This window comes from Alexandromys fortis, unplaced genomic scaffold (assembly GCF_014885135.2).
Source record: "Alexandromys fortis isolate MF-2015 unplaced genomic scaffold, M_Fortis_MF-2015_v1.1 scaffold_85, whole genome shotgun sequence".
In the NCBI taxonomy this organism is placed as follows: domain Eukaryota; kingdom Metazoa; phylum Chordata; class Mammalia; order Rodentia; family Cricetidae; genus Alexandromys; species Alexandromys fortis.
Genome location: NW_026067975.1, coordinates 5,848,636 through 5,862,582, shown reverse-complemented (window position 1 = coordinate 5,862,582; position 13,947 = coordinate 5,848,636). Strand labels below are relative to the sequence as shown.

At 42.6% G+C, this 13,947-nt stretch overlaps 1 protein-coding gene across 7 annotated transcripts in view; it reads left to right on the top strand.

The window, feature by feature from the left end:
• LOC126510612 (phospholipid scramblase 1) overlaps window positions 1-13,947 on the top strand; it is a 52,937-nt gene that overhangs the window by 15,479 nt on the left and 23,511 nt on the right. For 2 of the 7 annotated variants that reach the window (XM_050157249.1, XM_050157248.1), the window contains 3 exons: window positions 1,500-1,720; window positions 1,835-1,996; window positions 2,827-3,607. The exons of 1 other annotated variant lie outside the window; for it this stretch is intronic. In XM_050157249.1, the coding sequence (XP_050013206.1) occupies window positions 1,500-1,720; window positions 1,835-1,996; window positions 2,827-3,072 (629 nt within the window). In that variant the 3' untranslated portion in view covers window positions 3,073-3,607. Of the gene's footprint in view, window positions 1-1,499; window positions 1,721-1,834; window positions 1,997-2,826; window positions 3,608-5,388; window positions 5,551-6,564; window positions 13,865-13,947 lie in introns of those variants that run through there. 4 more of the 7 variants (XM_050157250.1, XM_050157254.1, XM_050157253.1 and 1 more) reach the window with 4 other exon arrangements.

The window sequence follows — 13,947 nt, the reverse complement described above, 5'->3', positions numbered from 1 at the left end:
TTCAGCCAGGAACTTACAGATGCCTGTCTTGCAGTGGTTCTCCACCTTCCTAGTGCTCTGACCCTTTAATACAGATCCTCATAGATTTATAAGCTTTAAGATACTAATTCTAAAGCACATTAGTTTTCAGTGTTTAGGTCTTTTAAAAACAGGATGTACTTAATTTTCTTATTTTTACAAAAATAACATTTTATTTAATTTTTCATATTCTTTGTAATACTTAGATAATGAAATTACTCATAATTTACATCTTTAGTGTACATCACACATTACTGACATTTCTGTATTCAAATCTAAGTATACAAAAATGATATAAACATAAAACTTTTGACTGTTTAAATTTTTACTTTTTTAGTAATCACAAGGAAAATTAGAGGCTGCAAAAAAATTTTAAATTTCATGGCCAAGCTCAAGACTTCTGAGATTAAGATATTAAAATAGCCATAGATAGGATGATAATTGATTGTGATAAATCAGTTGAGTGACAGCCAAGTGTTGAGAGAAATTCCCGTGAATGCAGGGTTCAGGGACTGTCTCAGCCCCACCAAAGACACTTCAATGAGTTCACCATGACAAAGGTCATCTCCAGATGCCCAAAAGTCCTTGCACATAGATAGCATATGGTATTTGAGCTTCTACAAATTTTAAATAATTACTTGTGGTTCTGGACATATTTCTAATGAACCGTGACTCTAGGATCAGAGGGCTATGAACAAGGAAGGACATCTATTCTCTCTTCCTAGCTGGACAGAAAGAGAAGATCCCAGTGTGAGAGTTAGAACAGCAAGGCCCATCACTTGAAGCTCTGTGGGTGGGAGGACTTAGCATCACTCTGTTCGCCCGTGATAGCATAACCTTTGTAGGCTGTGCATTGAAGGGGTGGCTACTAAGCACCATGCCTCTTATCTAACACCTCCTTTCCAGTTTGAATTTATTTCTGAGCTAAACATTATTTATTCCCTGGCCCAATGTCCTTTGCAGATTCACTTTGGTTTTCACTCTCCTTTTTCACAGCTGTGCTTTTAGAAGAATCCTTCTCGTTGCTTTTGTTCAAATGGCAGGGAAAAGTATGTATATATACCACGAACCATGGATTCAATTCATAGACTATAAACATAGCAATCACTCTGTAATCCCTAAAGCTAAACTCTTCCAAAAGAGATGACTGGGCGTTTATGCACACATTTAGCCCCACCTTCCCCCTCAGCACTGCACCTCACAGATACTGAAGCTCCTTTGTGATACAGTCCATGGAGGTGGACATGCAGCTTCATCCCTGAGGAAGTCTCGCATACGGATGTCTTCCGTCTTTCCTTCTTACCTTAATGTTCTTCTCCTTTCCTACTGCGATGTCCTAAGTGTTCTGGTCCAGAGCATCTCTCCACTGCTTGTGTCTCACTTCCTGCTGCTCCTGCAATCTCGGGCACCCTTCCCATTGCTAGGAGAGAGTCGCTGTTCCCAACAAAGTGGTGAATGGGACTTCCCCTGTGTGCTTTCAGTCTTAACAGGCTTTGAAACAAATAACAAATATGAAATCAAGAACAGCCTCGGGCAGAGAGTTTATTTTGCTGTGGAAGATACTGACTGCTGCACTCGGAACTGCTGTGGACCATCTAGACCTTTCACCTTGAGGATCCTGGACAATCTGGGCCAAGAGGTCATGACTCTGGAGAGACCCCTGAGATGCAGTAGCTGCTGCTTTCCCTGCTGCCTCCAGGAGGTCAGTGTGGAGTTTCCATATCAAATGAGAGGAGAGCAACAGAGTTTTCCAGAATCCATTAACCCTGTGTGGTATGGCTATGGCTCCATTCAGCATGCACTCTTGTTTTTGTAGATAGAAATCCAAGCTCCTCCTGGTGTGCCCGTAGGTTATGTGACTCAGAACTGGCACCCTTGTCTGCCAAAGTTCACTCTTCAAAATGAGAAGAAGGAGGATGTTCTCAAAATTGTTGGTCCATGTGTCGTGTGCACCTGCTGTTCAGACATTGACTTTGAGGTAAGAAATATCACAATGTTCCTAGGATGTGCTTTCCTGACATGAAAAGAATATATTCCTATAGGATGTTCCTACTGCATTACCTAAATAGTGGGAACTGATGTGTGCTCATCTGATTAATGATTAACGGTTACTCTGATTAAAGGTCTGTGTAGATAAAAAGCAGAGAGTGGGGGCAAAAAAGAAGGAAAGAAAAGTAATAAAAAAAATCTACCATTTAAAATCTTTGTATGTTTTGGTGAGGAGATAGCCCAGTTGACCAGGTGCTTGCTGTACAGGTGTAATATTCTGTGTTTGGATCTGCAGCATCTGAGTGCAAAGCATGGCATAGAGGCACATGCCTATGTTCCACTGCTGGGGAGATGGAGACAAAAGACTCCTGGGGCTTGCTGCTGAGCTGCATCAGCAGTTGAAGACTCAGGCTCAAAAATAAGATTGCAAGCAGTAAACCCTGTGTCTAAAGATGTGGCTTCCACACAAATGCATGCTGATGTGCACATACATAGAACAGCTACACACACAGTATACACACACAAACACACTAAATTCTGTATCTCTATACTTTGTGTCACACTTTTTAAATAGAAGAGCAGCCAAGCCAACAAAGTGGGTTTCCTAGGCTCTTTCTTTTTCCCTTGTTCTGCTGTTCTATGGAAAGTGTGCACTTTTGATTTTTAGAGTTCTGACCAAGAATGCAGGGTGCACTTTCCCTATGCCACCTTCTTACATGGATGCTAAAAACCAAAAATGTAGATTAATGCGTTATTAGTGACAGTTTCAATGTGATTAGTTTAAAAGTTTTTATCTTTTCAAGGTTTTACTTTTCACAGGTTCGGCTGCCTGTAGTCAACAGTGGTTCCGGAAATATCAAATGGGAGGTCCCAGAAATAATATTTATAAGGTGTAAATTACGCCCCATTTCCAGTAGAGTGAACTACCCTCAGGCTGTCCTGCTCTTTCCTGCCTGGATGTGTTCCATCTTCCTGCATGCCCTCCACAAGGTCTTCCATGAAGCATTAAAACCTCAGTCAGACACCCACTCTTCTGCTCTCTCACGGATGACCAAGGAGCCTTGATACATAAGCCCAGTGGTTCTCAACCTTCCTGACGCTGCTACCCTTTAATACAGTTCCTCGCATTGTGCTGACCCCAACCATAAAATTATTTTGTTGCTACTTCATAACTGTAATTTTGCTACTGTTATGAATTGTACTATAATATATGATATACAGGATATCTGATATAAAACCCCTGTGACATTGTACTTCCGTAGGGATCAAGACCCACAGGTTAAGAAACCATTATTCTAAAGCAGTCATATGACCTCTGCAGCTTTTATTTCATTTCATCTCACTACTTCATTAAGGGAAGGATTAATAGAGAACAAGATCTTTTGAGAGGGACATGGGATATTATCATAGTTTTCTATTTTACTAATGTTTCTTTTAAAACATTTAGTTTTCTTGATTTATACAATACACACTATAACAGGAATGTATGAATGGTAAAAATCATTTTGCACTGTTGAAATATGAGCGGCGGGGCTGCGTCCCCAACACCCCGGCCGCTTGGCTAGCTCATGCCCAAAATAACACCCCACCAACTGTATTCATTTAACTGCTTGACCCATTTCTCTCTAGCCTCTTCTAGGCTAACTCTCGCACCTGGACTAGCCCATTTCTAATGATGTGTGTAAGCACCCCAAGGTGCGCTTACCGGGAAGATTCTAGCCTATGTCCATTCTGGGTTGGAGTTGCCTGGGAGAGCTGAGCATGGCGTCTCTGCTCCAGAGCGCAGAGCTGTCGAGTCTCTGGGAGCAGAGCAGAGTCTGACCTCACTTCCTCTTCCGCCCAGCATCCTATTCTGTTTATTCCACCCACCTATGTTCTAAGCTATGAGGCCAAGCAGTTGGTTTATTATAATTAACCAATTACCTTCCTCCATCAGTGTGTTTATTACTTAACCAATGAAATCAACAGATTGATATATGACACTCCCATATCATTGCACTTGCTAATTACTGGTTTGTAACTCCAGTATTGTCAGTCTTGGTTTCTGTCGCCCTATGCCTGACTATACAGCTATTGTTCGTGGAGTACTAAGAGGTTACAAAAGAGCATTTGCTTTAGAGCAGCTTATCACCGTGTCATATCTGATACAACTCTAATGGTTCATGACTTCAAACTGATATCACCATGCTCACATCATGGCCTTTTGTCCATCCGAGTTTCTGTGCATTGATGGAAGCTCATGTCGATGGCTCTCACGTGGAACAGGAAGTGACCTCCCATCTGCTCAAGGAAAGTGTGTCCCAAAACTGTACCCACAGCAGCTCAGTGGGTGATACTGCTCATTGGATGCTCATCAAGGCCAAGCAAGTTAGCCTTGGCAAACTCTCAAGTCATCTGCCACTCCCTGTCCTCAAATTAGACGTAGGAGAAAACCTAGTTATCAAGGAAGAGAAAGTGCACTCTGCCCAGTGTGGATGTGGAATGAAAGAACTACTCTATGAGCAATGGTTTATGACTTTTCATTCATGTTAGAGATAAATATCAGAGCATGTAAGGTGCCATCCTCCTCCAGCCACACCACGATGTTGACTGCCTCTGAATGTCCCCATGTTTGCTTGGTAGATTCTGTCTGAGGCAAGGGATTTAAAGGAGGCTGCTCCCTTCTTTGATACATTTTGTAGGTTTGGAAAAGACATATCTCCTCCTGCTTTGACTCAAGCCTGTGTGTATATATTTTGGTGAGCATCCACGTGCCCTCTGTGGAGTTGCTTTAGTTTGTGTCCTACCCATTCTTCTGTAAATTTGGCCCTGGGCTTTCCTCCAACAGAGCCCCCAAATCAGAACCTTTTTCACACTGGAAATCTGATTCCACACACTTCTTGCAATTTTTTACTCCCCACTTGTTATCAAGTCCTACCCCACCTTTGCCCTGGGAGCCTTCCCTAGAGCTTCTCACTGGTCCCTTCCACTCACAGCTAATCTTTCTTGGCTTTTTCGTCTCATGCCCTGCACTGCGTACCACCCACGGGAGGCAGTGAGCCTCTACCCAATTTAAACTATCCAGCCTACAAGAAAGCAAAGCTTCTTGAAGTGGCATTTGAACAGCAGTTCTATTATTTCCCCAATAATAGAAATAATCTAGACAGTGTATCAGTGAGGTATTAAAGGGTTTTTCTATTGAAATTTGTTTTGCCTTAAGTGTAAGAATTTGAATTGTCTGTTCCAATTGTCTGTTAGTTTTATCAGTATACAATTGGTAGTTATAAGGACCTACAGCTTATATAATTTAACGCAATATTTGTTTTATTGAATCGCAACTTTGGAAGCATGTCTGCTGTTTAGTTTTTGTACATGCTTATGACTTTTATTTTTGCTCTGCAGCTCAAATCTCTAGATGAAGAATCTGTAGTTGGCAAAATTTCTAAGCAGTGGTCTGGTTTAGTGAGAGAGGCCTTCACAGACGCAGATAACTTTGGGATTCAGTTCCCACTAGACCTTGATGTGAAGATGAAGGCTGTGATGCTTGGAGCGTGTTTCCTCATCGTAAGTCTGTTCCCACTGGTCCTCTTTATTGGTGGCTTTCTAAGCATCATTCCAAAATCACTCACCAAATTTTTGTATTCCAAAATGGCCTATGAAATGAACAAGTTTTTATATCAGTACTCACCATTCAACTTGGTCTGAAATTCCATTTAAGATGACACTGGGCACACTCTAGCACAGTTGACTGAGGAGACTGTTTGCCCATTAGACAGAGGTCTCAGGGCTTAGAGTTATTCTAAGATTCAAAATTGGTGCTTTGGGGGAAAATGGCAGCTTTTTTTTGGGGGGGGGCACAGACAAGGTCATGAAGAATTTAATTAACTTGTTCATTTAAAATTAGGCAAACTTGTTGGAAATCCAGCCTTACAAAGATAAATCCTGGTAACTGTGTGAAATACTGGTGACGTGAGAGGAAGTGGCACTGCAGTTGTTCGAGCCAAGCGATTAGCAAATGGCTAGAAGGGGAAAGGAAAATAAAAGAGATCCAAGAAATAAAGTCTCCATGATTTGATAGGACTCATGGAGGAAATGTCAGGTTAGACCCGCACAGGACAAAACGGTCAGGGGAGACAGTGAGCCTGTTCAGGAGAGAGCTGCTGACCCAGGGCCAGTGAGCTGCACCCCTCCTGCTGAGATGCTGCAGCAGCCCCAGGTCAAATGCTGAACCTGGAACTCATGTTGCTAGAGACATTCCATTCCTAGAAAGGACTAGCAAAAGTTGAGGGAGCAAGAAAAAATAATTCGGTGTGTGTGTGGGGCGAGTTATGAAAAAATGGTGTCTGGAGAATTCATCAGGACATTAATGAAGCTGGTCTGGAGCAGAGCAAAGGCAGAAGGGGTGAAATGATTGCAATTGAGAGGGAGAGGGGAAGGCAGAGCTGGCATGGCTGTATTTTCCCACTGTTCTGATGCTGCTGAGTTTTTATACCTTCCCTTTGTATGTGGGGATTGTTCTCTGGTTGTTAAAAACTCTTTTCTTTCTTTCTTTTTTTTTTTTTTTTTTGTCTTATTCAGGATTTCATGTTTTTTGAAAAAACTGGAAATGAGGACCAAAGAGCAGGAGTGTGGCAGTAGTTTCTTGAGATTCCTCAAGAGATTTAAGGACTTCATTCTGGTGGATACTATCTAAAGAACACACATGGCTTTTTTTCTTTATTGAAATAACTGTGTCGATTAACCTATGATGCCTATACTTCTGTTGTACAATTGTGCTTTCGAATTATAGTTTATTTTCTATACTTTTGTCATTTATTTGTTTTTATACATCCTTAAAGTGTACACTGTGAATTAGTGAGAAAATATATGAATGTTTACACATAGAAATGAGATTGTCTAAGAAAAATGCTTTGACTTACAATCTTTGATTTATTTTGTATTTTATAAAAACTTAAATGTTATTGTAATTTAAGATGAAAATTACATATTAAATGTAATTATAATTTATACAAAAGACTTGATGTTATAAATACTATTTAAAGCCTTAAAAAGTTTCTGTTTCCTTTACCTTAGAATTAACTATTACTCAGTATAGTTATTATTAAGGAAACAATAACTGTTTTCTTTCCCTCTTTAGAAATTCAGCTTAGTTATGTAATTCTATTTATATACTTTTCTACCAATAATATTTTCATTACATAGTGATAATAGAGTTCAATATATAATATTAATACCATATATGTATGTGTGTATATATGTGTGTGTATATATATGTATGTATGTATATATACATACATATATGTGCCCTTTGTGCCTTTTGGGGACAAGGTCTCATAATGTAGCCCTTGCTATTCTAGAACTTGCTATATAGATCAAGCTCTTTGAAATCACAGAGATTCTTCTGCTTTTGCTCCCTGAGTGCTGGGATTAAAGGCTTGTGCCACCACACCACACCTGATAAGACTTTTATTGACAACCCAGAAATGGCTTCCAATGAATAAAGGAAGTCACAATTTTCTGCCCAAGGAAGACTCATTATAAGGACTTAAAAAAAATTCATAGTGGCACAATGTTGAAAATATTTTCTCATAGAATGTTTAGCTCCTATATTCTAATATTTCTAGGAAAAATTGGTTACTACTCAGATGTTCAATAAATAGAACATATATAAACCTCAACAGTTATGGATTACAATAATAGTCAAATGCCCCAAATAAAAACGTATAGATCTATTTTAACTTGTTTTTGTTAGGTCCAAAGTGGACCTACAAATGGCAGTGCTGCTGGAGACGTTCTAAATGACAGTGTGGATGGAGCCAGCTTAGGCTGGACTCTGACCCAGTTAACAGTCGGATTGCTAGGGGTACACAGAAACCTAAAGGCCTCGTTCCTGAGAAATCGTGACAGGAAAAGCAATTATTTCCCTGTGGGGGCACACACAGAGGTGAGGCTATTTCACCTTGTCTGAAGGTCATAGAATCTGAGGAGGTTTTTTTTTTCTTTGTTTGTTTATTTATTTTCTATTTCAAAGTTGTTAACAATAGGTGTGGCTACAAAACAAGAGATCCTGACCTAGGGTGTGGTTACTTGGTGTTTTGGACATTAAGATGGCCTACAGAGATAGATCTGTCTCACCCTGACCAAAGGTCAGAGAATACTTCTGCTCCTTCTTTTGAAATAGGAGGTTTGACTTAGGGAGAGGCTGCCTACATTTAGTCTAAGGTGGGCTCACTGCTCCAGACATCAAATACTTTACTTTGGAATTAATGGCTTGATGTCTCAGGATTGGAGCAAGGAACTGTTCTGGTTGTCCTTTGTCACCTGTTAAAGCAGTCTTTTGCCTTCTTTTCCCTCCTTCTCTATTGGGACATAGAAGTATATGGACGAACTCAGAACTAAAAATTCAGCATTCAGTATGTGCTGGGTTGCCTTTCTGGTACTATCCTGTGTCTCTGTGTTTCTTTCTTATCTCTGTTCTTCATATCTAACATTTCTAATCCTCATGCCCCCTACCCTGGAACGTACAAACCCGCTGTGGCTAGGATTGCGGCAGGAGTCACCTCAAAAAGGTGGCTCACGACAATCCACCTCCTCAATGATCCTGTAGTTCCTGATTAGCCCAAAGGATCCTGCAAATGATCAAAGTCCCCATCTCGCTCCTAGGCTGTTAGAGTTCTCTTTTCCCTCTGCCCTGCTCTAATTCCCAGGCTGTTCTGTGTCTCATGCTTCCCTCCACCTGCTGCTACCTGTGTCCTTTAACTGCAAGGTTCTTTCTGCCATTTGCAGTTCTAATTACCCAGAGACAGATCCAGCAGTTTGATTTTTCTATAAATCTTTTACCTACCCACAGAGTAATCTAGTTGCATGGTTTCACTACACCCTCGCTTAGTTTTCCCCATCTCTGATGTCAGGTTGGGAGCGTAGGCTTCTGCCCCTGGCATCTATCCCAGCCCCCAGGCCTGATCTGGACTCCAAATTCCAGACCAGGTCCTGACCCCCTGGGGATAGGGTCAGGAACACTCCCCAGGGTATATAAGTGATTCCCCAAAAGAGGAACACGTGGTCTCCCTTTCTTCCTTGGCGGGAGCGGGGGGGGGGGGGTCGCATTTCTGCAGCTTTCAGGTTCCCCCTTGGGGACACCCAAGAGCACAGATCTCCCATTAAACCTGAATATTTCTTAATTCGGCTTGTTTTGTGTCGATTGCGTTTGAGTGGGTTACTCAGTCTAGGGGTTGTAACCCACCCTGCAATCAGTTATTCCAGGGTCACGGAGAAATGGGCTAGGAAACAAGGAGGAGGCCATGCTGTTTGTCACAGCCTCCGTTTATTAGGGATGGGTTACAGTTTATATAGGGTAAGGAATGGGGGGGGGCATAGGGGCCTGGACTCTTGTCACGTGGTCCAGGTCACGTAGGCCAGGAGGTTACGTTCAGTCAGGTAGGCCAAGAAGTCAAGAGTTGCCACACCTAGTTCCCTGGATAGCTGGAATGTGAGGCGGGTTCCGCTAACAGATAACAGCTAATTGGGTGTGGGGCAGGTTCTGTCAACAGAACGATTCTTAACATAATTATGGGTGTGGGGTTCTCTGCAGACTCCCCAGGGTGATGGTTCCTGAAATGATTTTTAGGGGGGAAATGGCTCCTCACAGTTTTGATTTGGCTTGATTGGGAATTTTTGTGTCAGCAGAGAGCTCGCATTAGGAAATATTCCTAACATCTGGGGTGTTGAGGGTGGAACTTGGAGCCTTTTGGAGAGCTATGTGCAAAGGTAAAAGACTGTGGTGCAGTTCTCCCAGAGGCAGCAGTGGGCCACTGCAGGTGGTTTAGGGCAGCAATGGGTGGGAGACCATAAGGGGCAGCTGGTCCCACCACCTGAGGTCTCTGGGGGTCCCAGGTGTGTAAGAGACCAGTTTCATGTGGAGGGAGATGTGGCAGGTGAGAGACTGACACAGATAGACATGCCATGCAGAGAAAGTGGGTATTTATTTAGTGGATTATGGAGGGGGAAAAGGGAAGGAGAGAAGCTGGGAGAGCAGAGAAAGGCAGAGAGAGAAAAGTGGGGGGAAAGAGGAGGAGCTACCTTTTCAGGAAAGAGATGGGGGGGGAAAGCTCAGGCTGGAAGCAGAAGATCCACTTGCCTTGGTGGACAGGGAAAGGAATGGGCAGGGCTTGTCTCTTAAAGGGACAGGACAGACCGTTACACTGTGCCCTCTACCAATTCCACTATATCCTTGGCATGGCTTTCATTTCCAAATGACATGTGATCTCTCAATTTAGTTAAGGGTATGACTTACTCTTTATGGAGTAAAATCTGTCCCATTGCTACAGACTAGTGTCACCAGCTAGGCACCTTCATGGGGTTCATTTTCAATGTCAGTTAAAAAACTAAACAGACAGGTAGCCAGAGAGAAAACTCAAGCACAGCAGGCAGAATCAGCCTTTGAGAAAAGGCTGCTGGTTATTGGGGGTAAGGAAAACACAGAGTTCTAGCAGACATAAGGAGGAAAAGATACTCCAAAATGGAGAGGGGGGAACTCAGGAAGTCAAAAACCCACTCTCCTCCCAAGGCCTAGGTGTTTTAAGTCTCTAAAGAGTCCTTCTTTCCTAATTAAGGGTTTGTCAGTTTGAAGAAAGACAGGAAGAAGGACTGGCCCACAACTGCTGAGTAAACAAGTTCTGCTTAGGCTTTGAACTTGTTAAGCAAGTTCATAAGCAGGGGGCCTAAGGATAGTGTTAAATCCCACCATTCGAGACTAGGACCACTACCACAATTTAAAGCCAAATTTGAAGCAAGTATTAATTAAATACTGGCCAGGTGGATGAATTCTGGCCATGTTCATCTCTGGTTTTCCAGAAAAGTGGCTCAAGTCACAGTTTGTAGAGGCTTAAGTATGTCCTATCAGGTTCAATCAGGGGCAGGCGTACAGCCTGGATATTTCCTGCCTGTAAACCTCCCGCCCATGTGTGATCAAGCACAGCCAGTGCAGACGGGTCAAACAAACTTGTTTAGGGAGTAGAAACGCATGACTTATTACCACCCTTGACCTACAGCCTCTTGCATTTCAGGCAATGTCTGTCCTTGGGCTCTCTGATCAGAGGGATTTTTGTTTCACGATCTCTAAGGCAAAGCAATTAAAACTCAAAATGTAACTTTGGCTCTCACAATAAGAGAAAATGGCCCCCAGTCCCTTGTTTTAAGCTGCCAGGATTTTGTTTTGGGTCAGGCGGGTGAGAAAGAAAATAGCCCTTTGGAAGTTTGCCACCTCTATTATGTACTCATTGACCTTGCTCCCTCTGTGAGCCAGTCAGGGACTCTAACTAGGAGCCCCTCTCTAGAATTTTTATCTGTTTAGAAATTAAAAGAATTCTGTAGTCATTTTCTATGGGGAGGAGTAAAAGGAAATAGGAAAAACAGCCCACAATTACTTAGTGGACTTAACAAGAACTGTGATGGTAAACAGTTACATTTAAAGTTTAGACTTACTATGGTTAAAACACCAAACAAGTAAAAAAAAAAATGCCTCTAGCATGTAAGTCCCTAGCTTGTACAGGCTGTACCTTTGCAGTCTAGTTCCCCCCACCCCCATTCAGCAGTAAATTTTGCTGTTCTAGCAAGATAGGAGGTCATACGTGAATAAAAAGAAATAAAAATGTTCTGGCTGCTCCTTGATATGTTGGAGAAGGTTTTTTATAGATAAGAGGGGAAGCACCAGCCAGAGGCAGAGACATCTGAAAGAGTTCGTAGTGAACAGGGCTAGGCTGAGCTGGGCCAAGTGAAGAGAAAGGGGAGGATATAGGGGCTGCCAACCAAGAGGGGCAGCCTGGGCTAAGAGACTAGCCAAGAGGTAAAGGGTAGACCAAAGAATGGACCAGGTAACAAAAATGGTTGGATTATATAGGGAAGAGCAGCTCAGATAACCGTCTGGAGAAGTTTAAGGAGTATGTCAGTTATACCCTGAGAGATGAGGGATGAAGAAAGATCCTAATGGCCAGCGTCTGCTTTGATATGGTAATAGAATCTCAGCTTTGTCCTGTGTTTGAGACTCAACAGTAAGTCTGAACTATTTCTGCCCTTGTAATCAAACTTACTTACTTTGCTCAAAGACTAGGACAACTGCAATACGTACTATGTTAAAATTGGACTCTGCCTACAAGTAGACAAAATACATGTAATCTTGTGGTTTTGGACTAGGTTGATATGACTAGAAGCTATAATCCTGTCGCCAAGAGTATCCAACACCAGCATTTAATAAATCCTCCTCTTATTAAAATGAATTCATGGTCATGTTGAATCTATCTTTGAGTGACTCCAGACCCATTACAATTATGGGGAGACTCCATGTCAGAGAGACCCATTCATCCCAACAACAGCTTTCTCGTGATTATGACTGTTGGGTCCTGGAAATGTGCAAATGACAGGGAGCAGATCACCAAAGTCTATATGAAAAACCTGGATAAATTCAGACCCCTCTAGCAGAAAGAGTAGCGCCAAAAAAAATCTACCAGAGAGAAAGAACTAAAAATCTAGGTTAGCTGGTTCAGTGACTCTAATCCAGGAACTAGCTGACCATAAAGTTAGATTACAATCTTGAGAAACAGGGAGTTACCCCTTGTGATTATCACTAGTATTTTCAGAATTTTCCAATGACGCCCTCCCTATCCCCTTTGGGTTATTGGGTTATGGTTTCTTCCCTTAAGTACCCCTTCTCCCAGCTACTCAGGGTGGAACCCTCTACCCCTGTGTGTGGTAAATGAGTTTTGGCCCCAGTGCACTGGTTTATGTCCTATCAATAAACCTCGTGTGACTGTAGCAAGGACAGTCTCTCGTGAGTTCCTGGGGGGTTGTGTTATCCCTAGACTTGAGTGAAAGTCTCCTCACTCCAGGAGTCTTTCATATAAACCAGAAGCAACTTTATTTAAAAAAAAAAAAAAAAAAAAAAAAAAAAAGCAAGCACCGTGGGGAACAAAACCTGATTAGCCAGGACCACAAGAAGGGGCATCGAATATCCTTTCACAGAGAAGGGCCATGTGTAGGGGTGCAGGATTTTCAGCCTCTGGGCAGTATGGTTCCTGGAGTTGAGACTTATGACCTAGGGTAAGAGGGGCTCCTAGGACAGTGCAGCTCTGTGGATGTGCGACCCCTTCGGGGAGTGCATTCCAAGAGTTGGGGTTTACAGTCTCTCATTACAGGGTGTTAATTCAAGATGTTTGCGTTGTCTTTTCCTTATCTGAGAGAATGCAAGGCAGAGTGAAAGCAGCTATCAGTGGGAAATATGAGGATTGGGTAAAACGGTACACTTCTTCATATTACTGGGTTCTTCAATGACAAAAACACCAATTCTTTAGAAAAACAGAATTGTTTGGTTATGGTGGCCCCTACAAGTACTCTGGGGAACTTGGGGATTTGAGGGCTTCTGGGATAAATACTCAAACTCTCCCATCCCCAGACAAATAAACTAAGCAAAGCAAATCTAAACAGAGAAGTAGCGAAAGCATTCCTGAGTCCCAGAGTCTGAAGAAAGCAGTGGAGGTCAGAGTAAAGTAAATTCCATGAGTTCTCTTAGAGTTTCAGAAAAGTGCACAGACCAGATCACTTCTAGCCCAGAGCTAGGAGCGGGAGGGGCAGTAAGGGCCCCAGAGCTCAGCTCTGTTTGGTTGAACTTTACCTAGAGTACAGGGGCGTAACTTTCCGGTGGGGAAAGGAAATCATTTTATACGCAAAACTCAGGAAAACAAAACCTTAGGCACCCGCAGCTGAGTCACTTCAGGGAGCTTTTCTCCCCCCCCCCCCCTTTAGTGGAGTGCAGCACCCTTGCTTTTCACAGAGGGGTCAGGAGAGCAGCGCCTCTGCGGGTTCCAGGATTTGCTGCTTAACGACGGTAAGCTCTATCTGTCCTAAGAGGATCTGTGGCCCTCGCAGGACACAAAAATTCGGAAGTCCGGGAAAGAGGAATCTGAGGTT